Source organism: Brassica napus, chromosome C9, assembly GCF_020379485.1.
Source record: "Brassica napus cultivar Da-Ae chromosome C9, Da-Ae, whole genome shotgun sequence".
In the NCBI taxonomy this organism is placed as follows: domain Eukaryota; kingdom Viridiplantae; phylum Streptophyta; class Magnoliopsida; order Brassicales; family Brassicaceae; genus Brassica; species Brassica napus.
The window spans coordinates 56,850,575-56,864,564 of NC_063452.1; the positions used below are offsets into that span (position 1 = coordinate 56,850,575).

Consider the following 13,990-nt stretch of genomic DNA (forward strand, 5'->3'; position numbering starts at 1 on the left):
ACAATTTAATTTTAGATTAACAAAATTCTCAATTGATTCTCAAGCCGTCACGTAAGTAAAATTAGCATTCTAATTACGTGACAACTCAACATGTGACTTTTTTAGTTAGTACAAACTACGTTTTATAAATTTTTAAATGTTTTTCTATTAATATATAAGAGATTTATCACACATATAAAAGAAAACACAATCACGCCATTAATGCATGTAGAAAATGCGGAATTGACCGTTGACTTGTAAAAAATGCAGAATTGACCGTTGACTTGTAGAAAATGCGGAATTGACCATTGACTTCCTTTTCATATTATGGTTAATATATTACTCGTTTTAAGAAGATGCAAAAAGGGAGCAAAACTGAATGCATGAACGTTAATTATTTAGTGAATCACTTTTGAAAAGTCGAGAGTTCATATCTTTTAATATATACCACCCTAAATATATAGAACAATCAATAATCAAAACAATGAAACGCATCTCTTGCTTTTTGATTGTCATTGCATTGTGTGCTGAGTTGAGTAACGGAGCGTTGTTTCCGAAGGACTCTGTACATTTTAACAACTCTCTTCAACCAAACAACATTCTCAAGGTCCATTGTATCACGGACGAAGAGGATCTAGGCGATCATTTGTTGAATCCTGGACAAACCTATGATTTCAGTTTTCATGAAAGTATTTTCAGGACTGAAGTCAATTGTGGCTTATGGCAGGGACCTGGTTTCAAGTACTATGCATTGTTTAGGGCATATGATGGTGGTGTCATTCTCCATTTTGGTAAGAACAACTTTTGGGATGCAAGAGAAGATGGTATATATTTCACACATGATTCAACTCCTCCCACATTAAAGTACAGGTGGGCAGCCCATGTCCTTACACCAACTCATTAAAATTGGAAATAAATATATTTAACCCAACAAAATAAAGTGGACTTTCGATCTCCCTTTTCTTATAACAATTAATAAACTTTTTTATAAATTTTTATAAGAAGAATTAAATATCCCTTATGTATTATTTTGAAAAACATTAACAGTTATGTTATGTAGGTATGAGCATTTTATCTGAAACCCATACCCGAACTTGATATCAAAAACCCGAACCGGAATCCAAACCACAGTAGTAAAATTAAGTTAGGAGAAATTGAATATCGGAATTTGAACGGGTAATATCTAACCCGAATGAATATCTGAAGATAATCATACTTATGTATAATTTACTCTATATTCCTAGTTTACTTCTCTTTTTTAATTTAAAATATTTATATTGATACTGTACATGGCTCAAGATCATATAATGTACATGTAATCGCGGATAAAATAATTTGTTACTCACTAAAATGCATTTAAAGACTAAGTATAATTAGTTGTAAGAAGTAAGCAAGAATGAATGAAAAAGTTGTTTGTTAAAGAAATCTCTTACCCAAATAAAAATAGAAGGAAAAAAAAATAGATCAAAAGAATGTGTGAGTTCACAATACTTCACAAATCACAAGAGTTCAAGAAGCTCAAGACAAAGAGCAAAAGTTCAACATGGTATCAGAGCATACTTAGATGTGGAGCCTGTTCATGCAAAATATAAGAAGAAGAAGTGAAGGAATAATAGAAGTGAAAAATGTCGATAAACCTACAATCATCTCAACTGGTTGCTGACAGAACTATGAGTTCTGGGCAGCTCGAATGCAAAACACCTTGAAGAACAGAGAACCGTGAGAAGTTGTAAAAGATGGAGTTCTAGATCCTCCATCAAAATCGACAGAGACACCAGGAGGAGACTATGCAAGGGGCAAGCTTAAAAGCACTCAAAGACAAAGATATATCAGCTCTACAAATTATTCAATATGCTCAGAAATGTTTTCCTAGTCCCCAACATAGCCAAGAATATACTAAGCGTTTCTCAGATGTTTGAAAACGACTCTGGTGTTACCTTCAAGGATAAAAGGTGTATTATCCATGACAAATCGAGAAGAAAGATAGCTGATATTGGAATGGTTAAGAAAAGCTTCTGTCTTCACTTGGAGATATGCAAGCGACCAACCACAACCACCACTGATCCAAAGGCAAGTGAGGAAGTATGTATCCAAGGAGCTGGTTATCTTGAAGAATCAAAACTGCAATCATGGAAGATTGAAGAAGCTGTCAATGGTGAGAGGCAGAGAAAAACAGATTCTAACAAAGACAAAACAGATATCAAGAAAATCAAAGAAGTGGTTCAAGGAACCAGAATGAAGAACTTGGTGATCAAAGAGGACACCAACCAAAGAAAAGAAAGTGTATTTGAGAAATAGAGAGAGCAGAGACTGATTAGCAAATCAGTTGATCAACACTCAAAAAAAAAAGATAAATAGTCACATGGAAAAGAAAAGATGGATCAAGGGCCAAAGCACAAAGGATTTAACTTTGGAAGTTTCAAGAAAGTGGACAAGTACAAGAGGAACTACCCATCAATGCATAAGATTCAACCACCAGGTGGGGAAGGAACAAGTGAGTTACGTGTGTGTGGCAAGTCAACCACCAATGAGAAAGAAGAGAACGTCACTGCGACGTCAACAAAGGTTCTTACATCAGAGGCAAAAGTTGCAGGAAGCCTTTTGATATCAATTCAAAGTTGGAGAAGAAACCAAACCTATCAAGACTTAAAGTGCAAGTAAAACAGAGAAGTTGAACATGCCAAGGAGCTATGCAAGTGTGTTGATGAGTCCTCCTCTAACAAACAACAGAACAAGCAAAGAAGCTACTAAGGTAACTAACCTTAAAACTCTGAGTTAGAATCTAGGCAACAATTCAAGAAATTAAGAGGGAGTGTTGAGAAATGATTCCTTGAGTAAAACCTGCAAATGAAAGAGTGAAAGACAGTGATAAGAATAAGAAAAACAAGCAAGAAGAAGTGGAAGCAGTGGCGGACCTACGTTAGTGAATAGGGTGTCACCTGACACAGGTTAAATGTTAAAGTTCACTATTTTAGTACATGTCCGTGAAGATTTGGTAGCTCATTTGGTCAGGTAAATCTCCTTTCGACACACCATAACGCGAGTTCAATACGTCTTCATGTATTTATTCGGATAAATTTCTTTTATTTATTATAATATTGGGCCAAAGCCCAGTTTTTGACACCCCTTAAAAATGAGTCTGGGTCCGCCACTAAGTGGAAGAATAATCAAGTTTCATGGATGAAGGAAGGAAGAAGAGAAGTCAAACTAAACAAGTTAAGAGTTAGTTGGTTAGTAAACTAACTAAGTTCAGATATGACTAGAGAGTTGGCAAGATAGATGTTAAGTAGTTTTAGAATAGTGAAGCTTTGGAGTGTAAGAATGATCTAAAGAGTAGAGGTATGGGTTATGTGTAAGTGAGTAACGAATCATGATTAGCGTGAGGAATAAGTCTACTATAAAGACTCAAGTGTGATCAGTTGTAAGAAGTAAGCAAGAATGAATGAAAAGGTGGTTTGTTAAAGAAATCTCTACACAAATAAAAACAGAAAAATCCAGAGAAAAAGAGTGTGTGGGTTCACAATACTTTACAAGAGTTCAAGAAGGTCAAGACAAAGAGCAAATGTTCAATAGTTCTTGAGATCAAATTAGCCTAACCCTTCACATACTTCTCTCGGTGACATGGCTCCTCTCTAGTATCCATCATGGGTTTAAAGTCAATAGAGTAATTAACAAACATGGATCAGGGAATAGCCAAACAAAAGGAAATAAGAAGTAGGTTAAGGAACTATCCAGAGAGTTAACGAAATGTCTTTTGAACTGAAAAATTTAAGATGGAAACCTCCTACCATCATTTTGGTCTTTTTGGAGTTACACAAAAGAATTTCTTTTCTTTTTTTCTTGACAGCTAAAATAATTTAATTTTTTCATGTGTTAAAATAAAATAAAAAATAATTCTACAATAATTTTACAACCAATTATCTAAACCAATTAAAATGTTGATTTACATGTAAGAGATAATTTAGGTGACTTATAGATTAATTTTATTCAGTTATCCTTAAGTATTACAGTTTTCTAAAAATATAGTACTGACATTTTTTTTATCAAACTATTTGAAATTAGAAAGTTAATTTAAAAATTTTCTAATTATTATTCAAAAGTTATATTGTAAACATAATATATATTTCTTCGTATAATATTTCTATACCAGCAAAATCGCTGGCAAACATGTAGTTTAAAATATATTTTGAATTCAAACTCATTATCCTTTTCAAAATTTTTTTTACAAAATTATATATTGTTCATAATATTACGAATTATTTTCCGATAGATCACTCATCAGACCACAACTCTATCTTATCCACGCTTAACTATGAAATTTTCTAATTTTTTTTTGCTCGTAAAAATGAATAAATGATAACTTTATTAACAAATTAGATTATTTTTGCATTTGATTGACAATGAAATATAATTTTACATTTTTATAAAAAAAAGTTTTAAGTTATTTTTGGCAACCCCAAAATAATATTCACATATTTGACCAAAAGTATTACGATAAATGAAGAAAAGTATATCGAAGTCATTAGTCAAACAGTAATAATTTAATATGTATGATTATGTATAGAAGCTTTGTAGAAAATGCGGAATTGAGCATCGACTCCTTTTTCATATTATGGTAAGTATATTACTCGTTTTAAGAAGATTCAGAAAGGGAGCAAAACTTAATGCATGAACGTTACTTCATGAAACACTTTTAAGAAGTCAAGAGTTTATATCTTTCTAATATATACCAACTTACAAACATAGAACAAATCAATAAATCAAAACAATGACTCGCCGCCTCTCATGCTTTTTGATTATCTTTGCATTGTGTGCTGAGTTGAGTAATGGAGCGGTTTTTCCGAAAGACTCTGTACATTTTAACAACTCTCTTCAACCAAACAACATTCTCAGGGTCCATTGTATCACAGACGAAGATGATCTAGGCGATCATTTCTTGAGTCATGGGCAAACCTATGATTTCAGTTTTTACGAAAGTATTTTCAAGACTGAAGTCATTTGTGGCTTATGGCAGGGACCTGGTTTCAAGTACTATGCATTGTTGAAGGCATATGAAGGTGGTGGTATCATTGTCCATTATGGTAAGAAAAACTATTGGGATGCAAGAGAAGATGGTATATATTTCACACATGGTTTTTATCCTCCCAAATTAGAGTACAGGTGGTCAGCCTATTCCCTTGCACCAACTTATTAAAAATGGAAAGAAATATATGTAATCCCTCAAATGAAGTGGACTTTCGATCGCCTTTTTTCTTATAATAACAATGAAGACATTTTTATAAAAAAAAATAATAAGAAGACTTAAATATATAATCATTATTAAGTATCGTAATGATGTTTTCCTTATATATACAGCTTTGATGTTGTATACTTGATATAAAAATAGAATAATGATTTCAAAAGAATGTTATAAACTAAATTTCAATCGGACAAAAGATGACCCAAAAAGGGAACGTTTAGAGATGAAACAAATTTCATCAAAAGAATATACAGTGAAAGCGCTCTCATGGAAAAAAAAAAAGTAGTCAAATTCAGTATATTGTAATGTTGGCACCATGAGAGGAGGAGGAATCTTTCCCTAACAAAAGTATTTAGAGATTCTGATTTTTGTGTGATAACTGCTTTACAACCTGCAAGGAGAAAAGACATCATTTTCAAGAACTCAAGGTCACTGAGACTGATTAGCTTTGGTGGATTCTCAGGTTGTTTTCATATATTACCAGGTGAAAAGAGTTAAAAGGAGGGTCCAACGGAGGTGAAACCAGCAGCTTTGACATCCTTAAGGGTAGATGATAACCAGTCCAAGCCTTCATAAAGCCCGTCCCCGCGAAGAGCACAAGTTCCTTGTATGTGCCACTTCCTGTTCTTGAGATCAAATAAGCCTAAACCTTCACATACTTCTCTCGGTGACATGGCTCCTCTCTAACATTCAGCATGGATTAAATAAGTCTAATTGAGGAATTGATAAAACATAGATCAGGGAATAACTAAACAAAAAGAAACAAGACTAGAGCTCGATGTTACCATGTCTTGTTTGTTTGCAAAGACGAGAATGATACTGTTGAGCATGAATGGGTCTTTTATGATCTCCTGAGGAAATAAGAGAGCAGGTTAAGTAACTATCCAGCTAGCTAATGTCTTATGAAAAATCTAAGATAAGAAGAAAAGAACCTGAAATTCTTGTTTTGCTTTCCCAAGCCTCTCTCGGTCCAAAGAATCTACCACGTATATCTGCAAGCAAGCGCATGTTAGAGTACACTTTAGACCATGGTCAGTTTAAGATATACAAAGATCTCAAAGTTGAGCCAAGCAATATAATATTATACTCTGCAAATATCATAATAACCAAAGATGAGAATAACATATGACAAACATAGAGATTGGCAAAACAATATGACTAAAACCAAAATGCCGAGAGAAGAAGCGTACAAGTCCATCAGTGTTATTGAAGTAGTGCCTCCAAAGAGGTCTGAGTTTCTCTTGGCCACCAACATCCCAAACCGTGAACATCACATTCTTGTACTCAACTTTCTCAACGTTGAATCCTGCGTACCAAAAGTTGAAAAATAAGCAACCGAAGGAGAAATGTACAAAGCAATGACCTCATAGGAATCGATATAAATAACACACCAAGTATCATCTATCATTCATAACTGCTGACATGGCACAAGAGAATTCACACACATGGCTTGAGCAGTAAAAGGCATCACAAACATATATTGGCGGCATCGTTACAGAATGCTACAATCAAATGAGGGTTCAACTGAAGGAGAATATATCCATTCTGATCCCAACTTTCGTCTCATTAAAGCAAAAGCAGCTGTTTGATTACTAAATAACAATCAAATTTTTTGTTTGTTTGTTTGTTTGTAAGGCGTTAATAGAATGGATCTAACATCTTCCACCAAAGATGTATCTAAAAACTTGTTCCAGAACCAAGGAATCAATCACACTAATTTTACAAACTGATGATGAGAAGAAGAGCTATTAAAGATCTGCAAAGTTGTTAAGAAACAGGCAGAGAGAGAGAGGTTTACCAATGGTGGGAACAGTAGAGAGAACTTCACCAATGTGAAGTTTGTAGAGAATAGTAGTTTTGCCAGCTGCATCCAGCCCCAGCATTACCACCTGCCAATTAAAAAGATTTCTTCAAATTCTCTATTCAATCAATTTGTTTATGATAAGCTATTTGACTAAAAATCCCAACACAATCAACGATAAAATAACACGAGCGAGATCCATCCCAAAACAACCCAAGGAAATAAACAAACAATCCACATAATTGCAAAAAGTAAGCAAGCATAGAGAGATGAAGCGTTACCCTCATCTCTTGATTGCCGAAGAATGTGTCGAATAGCTTACGAAATGCTTGTCCCATCGCTCCTAATTCACCAATTAAAAAAAAGAACTCTCGCTAATTTTTTGTTTGTTTGTTTGTTTTGTCTTTTGTGTTTCCTCTTTGTTATGGAAGCAGAGGAGGACAGATCAGGCGACGAAGATAGATAGATTTGGAGGAGACGGTGACGAAATTTACAGAGAGAGAGAGAGAGAGAGAGAGATTCAAGGGAATGAATGATTTACGCTAAAGAATTTCACGAACTAGTTTAGTCCTCCCCAAAAGAATCTTTTCTCAAATTGAATATTTATTATTATTAGCGAACATTCCTCTCGCTTTTTGTGGATTATGGGCCAAAACTATTTATACAGGTTGTGGACTGATTGGCTTTTCAACGTAACCACGACTTTTCCCTACCAAAACAATTATTTCTTTTCATTTTTACTTCTTTACTACAATTCTTTTTTTTTTTTTGGTAATCCCTTTACACCAATTTTTAGTAACTAATAAAATGATGTACAAAGAAAAAATAACTTACTCTATAACAAAAAAAACCTCGGCCATTGTATATATTTTGCTACTCCTTGACCTTTTTACCCCTAGTGAGCAGACACGTAAGGGAGAAGGTGAGAAAAGTGAGATTGTGTGTGATCTTTGAAGTACAAATCTGTGTGTTTTAATCAGATATAGGTTTCCAGCTATCTACTACTCCATCCACTCGTTCTGCTTGACAGCTGTGTAAGGTACATTTTGAATTTTTCAGAAAATCGTAAAAATACCTTCTTCTAACAGCGAATGGGGGTATGTAAGGGTAAATGTTTTGAATTTTTGATTGTGTATTTAAGCGAGTTATGAAAAACCATAAATTCCAACTTGATTTGGTAGAGAGAGAACCAAGATAAAGTTCTGAAAAAGTCTTTTTGTAAGCCAATTTAAAAGATTGTACTAGTAGTTTAGTCACTAGTAACAAAGATGTTACGTGGAAAAAGCTAGATCGGATTTGGGGCAATCAATCGGGTGAACGTCTTTGGTTTTAGTCTGATTGGAGCTTCGAAGATTATCTTTACCGATGTCGGCGGCAATGGACAGAGCCTTGATGGCTCTTTCACTGGAGGAAGAAGATGAACCGTTCGAAATGCCGGATCTACCGGGGTTCTGTTCGAATGAGAAGAATAAGCTGAGTCTGGTGGGTAGAATCCTAAACCCAGAATGCCAGAAAATGTCAACTTTAATTTGGAGGATGCCTGGAAAATGGCAGAAGGAGGGTAGATGTCGAGGAGTGGCTCTGTCCAAGGAGCGTTTTCAATTCTTCTTCGACCATGAGTACGATTTACTTGATGTATTGGCGAAAGGAGTACATACCTTCAATGAATGGGCTTTGGCGATTGAGAGGTGGGTTGAAGAACCACCAGACGATTATCTGCAGTTTATTCTGCTGTGGGTGCGGATTAGCAACATTCCTATGAATTACTACACAAAGGAAGCTATCATGGCGCTGGGAGAGCTGCTGGGAGAAGTTAAGGAATTTATCTTTGACCCCACAAAACCGCAAACTCAACCCTATGAAAGAGTCCAAGTGAAGTTCAATGTGGCGAACCCTTTGAAGATGTCAAGGGTTGTCAACATTAAAGGAGCAAAGCCGGTGAAGATCCATTTTGACTATGAAAGGATCCAAAAGCGATGCTTTACTTGTCATAGGCTGAACCATGAGCAAAAGGTGTGTCCTCTGGTAGTGAAAAGAAGAAAAGATGAAACTCTTGTAAGAAGCCAAAGGATCTCAAAGGAGATGGAAGTAAAACAAGTTGTTTTAAAAGAAAATGATCCTCTTTTTGGAGTTCTTACTGAAGATCAGGTGGGGATAAGTTCAATTACTGGAAAGCCGAAAATAATAAAAGAGGTGCTGGATGAAATGAGACAGTATATGATGTTGGCCACCGAAGAGGACAGATACGTGAGGCAAGAAAGAGTGAGAGGCTCGGTAGCTGCGGTGGAACAAGATCCTATGCTGAAGCGTACAATGTTGAGACTTGAGACACCTCCCATTATTTCTCAAGACTTTGACAGAGGGAAAGGGATAGTTTTCAGCTATGAGGAATTAAAGAAGCCTTTGGAAGGCAGAAACCAACAGGAGAAATTTATGGCTTCTGCAATCAGAGCTGATACAGCAGGACGATGGAACGCTGAAAAGATCACAATGGGTGGAAGTGATGACACTAAGTTTGATGCCATTTATATGGGTTCTCCTCCTAGTTCGACGGTGTTTAGTACTGGTTTTTCGGAACCGTGTGCTTCATCCGGGACTAAGAAGAAAACATATCAGCGTAGACGTCCTCCCAAGTCAAGAAGAAATCCTAGGCTGCTTTTGAACGCGGAAAAGGAAGAGGGAGTCCTATGGGATAAAGCAGCTGATAAGAGAGTGGAAGGGAGTAAGAAGAGAAAGGTAGAAACTGAAGTTGGGGATCTTCTAGTTTCGGAGAAGTCTAAAACCCTAAAGGTGATCCCGAGGAAGGGATCGCCCAATATTTAATGAGCATATTGAGCTGGAATTGCCAGGGCTTGGGACGTACTCAAGACCTGACAATTCAGAGACTCCGGGAAATACGTCGAACTCATTTCCCGGAGATCATGTTCTTAATGGAGACTAAGAATTGTAGAAACATTTTGGTGGATTTGCAGCAGTGGCTCGGGTATGATAGGGTATTCACAATTGATCCGAGAGGCTTGAGTGGGGACTTGGCATTATTTTGGAAAAGCGACATCAAGCTGGATATTAAATATGCAAATAAGAATCTGATCGATATGCAGGTTCAATATGGAGAGGTTAGTTTTTTCCTCTCATGTTTATATGGTGAACCGTCTTCAGAGGGGAAGGAGATTGTTTGGGAAAGAATCAGCAGGATAGGGGTCACCAGAAGAGATAAGTGGTGCTTAATTGGAGACTTCAATGACATCCTCAACAATGATGAAAAAACGGGAGGCCCCATGAGATCTGAAGCTTCATTCAAACCTTTTGGGGATATGCTTGCGGCTTGTGGAATGGAAGAACTAGAGTCATCTGGCATCAGATTTACATGGGCGGGGCAAAGATGGCATAAGTGGATCCAATGTTGTCTAGACAGGGCTTTTGGGAATAAAGCTTGGCTGAGATTTTTTCCTGGGTCGAATCAGAGGTTCCTGGACAAACGAGGCTCTGATCACAGACCTGTGCTACTGAAACTTCAAGCTTATCAAGAAAGAAGAGTGGGTCAGTTCAGATTTGACAAAAAATTCTTGTTTCAACCGGGAGTGAAACATAAGATCATAGAGGCGTGGAGAGGTGCAGCGGAAGGGTCCGAAAATAGAAATGTGGCGAAAAGACTTCGAGACTGTCGTGGTGCTTTGAGTGAATGGAAGAAACAGAGGGTCTTCAATGCCAAAGATAAAATTCATATTTTGGAGAGGAGGCTAGAATGGTTTCAATCAAGAAACTACCCGTGTTGGCATGCGATCAGGGTGATAAAGAAAGAGCTATGTAGAGCGTATAAAGAAGAGGAACTCTACTGGCAGCAGAGAAGCATGGAAAAATGGCTTAAATATGGTGACCGAAACTCCAACTTCTTTCATGAATCGGTTAAGGCAAACAGAGCGAAGAAAAGACTGGTTAGAATCAAGAATGGGAATGGAGTAGAGCAATGGTCAGAAGCAGCAAAAGCTCAAGTGGCGGTCGACTACTTTAATGAGCTTTTCAGATCTTCTAATCCCCCAAGCTACCAGCCTTTGCTACAGGATATGAGACCAAGAGTTTCAGATGAAATGAACCGGCAAATGACCGTCGAAGTTTCTGATGAGGAAATCAAATGTGCTGTTTTCAGTATAAAAGGCGCAAGTGCTCCAGGGCCGGATGGAATGTCGGGTTTCTTCTTCCAACAATATTGGGATGAGATAGGGCCAAGAGTATCAGCTGAAGTAAAGAAGTTCTTTGTAACAGGGAGAATGCCGGCGGATTGGAACTTCACATATATCTGTCTCATACCTAAAGTCCAGGAGCCCGAGACTATGGCTGATATGCGACCGATAAGTTTATGCTCCGTCCTGTATAAAATCATCGCAAAGGTATTGGTATATCGCCTACAGCCCATCCTCCCTGAGCTGATATCCGTCAATCAATCTGCCTTCGTGGCGGAGAGGCTGATTACAGATAACATTGCAATTGCCCATGAAGCGGTTCATGCTATACGGACTAATCCGAGCATCATGACTGAGACAATGGTGGTGAAAACGGACATGTCAAAGGCATACGACAAGGTGGAATGGAGCTATCTTAGGAGCTTGATGGAGGCTATTGGTTTCGACGCCAGATGGGTTAAGCTGATTATGGCATGCGTCACTTCTGTTTCCTTTGCAGTACTGGTGAATGATCAACCTTTTGGGATGGTCAAACCGCAACGTGGTCTACGACAAGGTGATCCCCTCTCGCCGTTTCTATTTGTGTTGTGTACGGAAGGGCTTACACACCTATTGAATAGAGCAGAAAGATTAAGCTTGCTAAACGGCTTGAAGTTTGTTGAGGAGGGGCCCTCAGTTCACCATTTGCTATTTGCCGACGACAGTTTGTTTATGTGCAAAGCGTCTGAAAATCAAGCTAGGACTCTGAACCAAGTGCTCGAGGTGTATGGCTGTGCAACAGGACAGACGATCAACTTGCAGAAATCAGCCGTATCCTTTGGATCTAAGGTTGATCCCGCTGTTAAACTTGCGATTCAGAGGGTGCTGGGTATCTCGAATGAAGGAGGTTCAGGCAAATATTTGGGGCTGCCGGAATGCTTTAGCGGCTCTAAGGTAGACCTGCTAGGCTATTTAAAAGGAAAGGTGAATGGTAGACTGAATGCTTGGTACCTAAGGAACCTATCACAGGCCGGCAAAGAAATATTATTAAAGACGTCAGCATCGGCCCTGCCTGTTTTTGCGATGTCAGTCTTTAAACTCCCGAAAACAATCTGTGCCAATATGTCCAGTGCCATGGCAAACTTCTGGTGGGGATCTGATGCGCATATTAGGAAAATCCATTGGATAGCTTGGGAGAAGCTTTGCTTGCCAAAGGAGAGTGGTGGAATGGGATTTAGAGACTTGGAAGCCTTTAATCAGGCGTTGCTGGCTAAACAGGCCTGGAAAGTTCTTACTTTCCCCCACTGCTTGTTGGCCCGATTCCTCAAGAGCAGATACTTTCCAAGTTCTAACTTTTTGGACGCCAAACTGGGTGACAAGCCATCCTTTGCTTGGAGAAGTTTGTTATCTGGGAGGGAACTGATACTTAAAGGTCTGCAGAAACGAGTTGGCGATGGAAACTCTATACACGTTTGGACGGACAAATGGGTAGAAGATGAAGCGGATGGGTACGGCATGAGAGCTCCCTGGATAAAAAACTGTACATTCAATGTGAATTTGAGGGTAAGGGAGCTGATAGATTTCCAAAATAGAAGATGGAATATTCAGGCATTGGAAGAGGTTTTTGTGCCTTCAGACATCCAAATTCTTTTGAATAACCAACCGGTGACGTCTAAAGAAGATTTCTGGGTGTGGAAGTTTAACAAATCAGGTGCTTACTCGGTTAAATCGGGTTATTGGCTAGCGGCCCAGGAAAAGAGCAAAGAGATACGTCAAGTTGCCGAAGCTCAACCATCCCTCAATAGCCTGAAATCTCAAATCTGGAAAGTGCAGACGCCCCCTAAGATAAGAACTTTTGTTTGGAAAGCTGTGTCTCAAGCCCTGCCGGTAGCTGATCTATTAAGGGAAAGGGGAATGAAGTGCGATGATCGATGTCAGCTGTGTGGCTTTGAAGGGGAATCGGTGAACCATATACTCTTTTCCTGCCACCTACCTAGGAAGTGTTGGGCGGTATCCAATATCCCCTCTCCTCGGGGTGGTTTCAGCGACCATTCGATCTATGAAAACATCGCATACCTCCTGAAGGTGAGTAAGGATGTAAGGTTCGATATTGAAATCAACAGAAGCTGGCCGTGGGTCCTGTGGTACTTATGGAAGAACAGAAACGCCTTTATCTTTGAAGGAAAATTGTTTGAAGCAGATGAAATCAGAAAGAAAGCCAAAGAGGAAGCTGATGTATGGTTTGTAGCTCAACAAGTTCAGAGTGGAATGGACCAAGTGGAGGCGGGTGTGATAGAGAAGGGAGTACTAGGTAATGCTCCGAAAATTGCCAAAGGATGGGTCCTTTGTGAGTTTGACATGGACTGGTCGAAAGGTCTTGGGTTCATGGGGGCGGCGTGGATAGTGAAAGATGAGAAGAGAAGAGTTCTACTACATAGTAGGAGGGCTTTCTCAGATGTGAAGTCGATCAATGAGGCTAAGCTACAGATCTGGTTGTGGGTTTTAGAAAGTATGAAGAGTTTGAAGAAGAATAAGGTGATCTTTCTTTCAACCTTTGGGGATATAGTTGAGGCAATAGAGAAACCCGCCTTGTGGCCTAACTTACAGTTTGAAGCTACAGAGATTAAGAGAGAGCTACGGTCTCTCGAGGCATGGGAGTTAAGGTTTGGACTTTTGGCTTCAGTTAGATGTGCCTCTTTCATCGCTCAGAGTGTCAGGCAGCTTGGTCTGATGCAGTCTTATGTAGCGGTTGGCCATCCACGTTGGTTGGATCATATGTACGTGAATGAAAGTGGAGCATATGATAGTTAA

The 13,990-nt window shown here is 38.4% G+C and overlaps 3 protein-coding genes across 4 annotated transcripts; 2 read left to right on the forward strand and 1 right to left on the reverse strand.

The window, feature by feature from the left end:
• Nucleotides 1–1,442: 1,442 nt before the first annotated feature.
• On the reverse strand, nucleotides 1,443–7,649 carry LOC106387709 (ADP-ribosylation factor 1-like 2). Of its 2 annotated transcripts, none has more exons than XR_007329004.1 (7): nucleotides 7,301–7,580; nucleotides 7,017–7,107; nucleotides 6,409–6,524; nucleotides 6,151–6,210; nucleotides 6,004–6,069; nucleotides 2,741–3,611; nucleotides 1,443–2,100 (listed from the first exon to the last, which is right to left on the reverse strand). XR_007329004.1 is itself a non-coding variant. In XM_013827620.3 (7 exons), the coding sequence occupies exons 1-6, from the start codon at nucleotides 7,355–7,357 to the stop codon at nucleotides 5,713–5,715; spliced, it is 579 nt and encodes a 192-aa protein (XP_013683074.1). In that variant the 5' UTR covers nucleotides 7,358–7,649; the 3' UTR covers nucleotides 5,371–5,609; nucleotides 5,700–5,712. The 2 variants fall into 2 exon arrangements, 1 of the variants encoding a protein (XP_013683074.1); XM_013827620.3 differs by lacking the exons at nucleotides 1,443–2,100; nucleotides 2,741–3,611 and adding exons at nucleotides 5,371–5,609; nucleotides 5,700–5,901 and having other exon boundaries at nucleotides 7,301–7,649.
• Nucleotides 4,553–5,211, forward strand: BNAC09G40890D (S-protein homolog 8). The gene has a single exon (XM_013823833.3). The coding sequence runs from the start codon at nucleotides 4,748–4,750 to the stop codon at nucleotides 5,171–5,173; it is 426 nt and encodes a 141-aa protein (XP_013679287.1). The 5' UTR covers nucleotides 4,553–4,747; the 3' UTR covers nucleotides 5,174–5,211.
• A 735-nt stretch (nucleotides 7,650–8,384) lies between the features above and the next one.
• LOC125592761 lies at nucleotides 8,385–13,990 on the forward strand. The gene is made up of 2 exons (XM_048768157.1): nucleotides 8,385–9,809; nucleotides 9,869–13,990. The coding sequence occupies exons 1-2, from the start codon at nucleotides 8,385–8,387 to the stop codon at nucleotides 13,988–13,990; spliced, it is 5,547 nt and encodes a 1,848-aa protein (XP_048624114.1).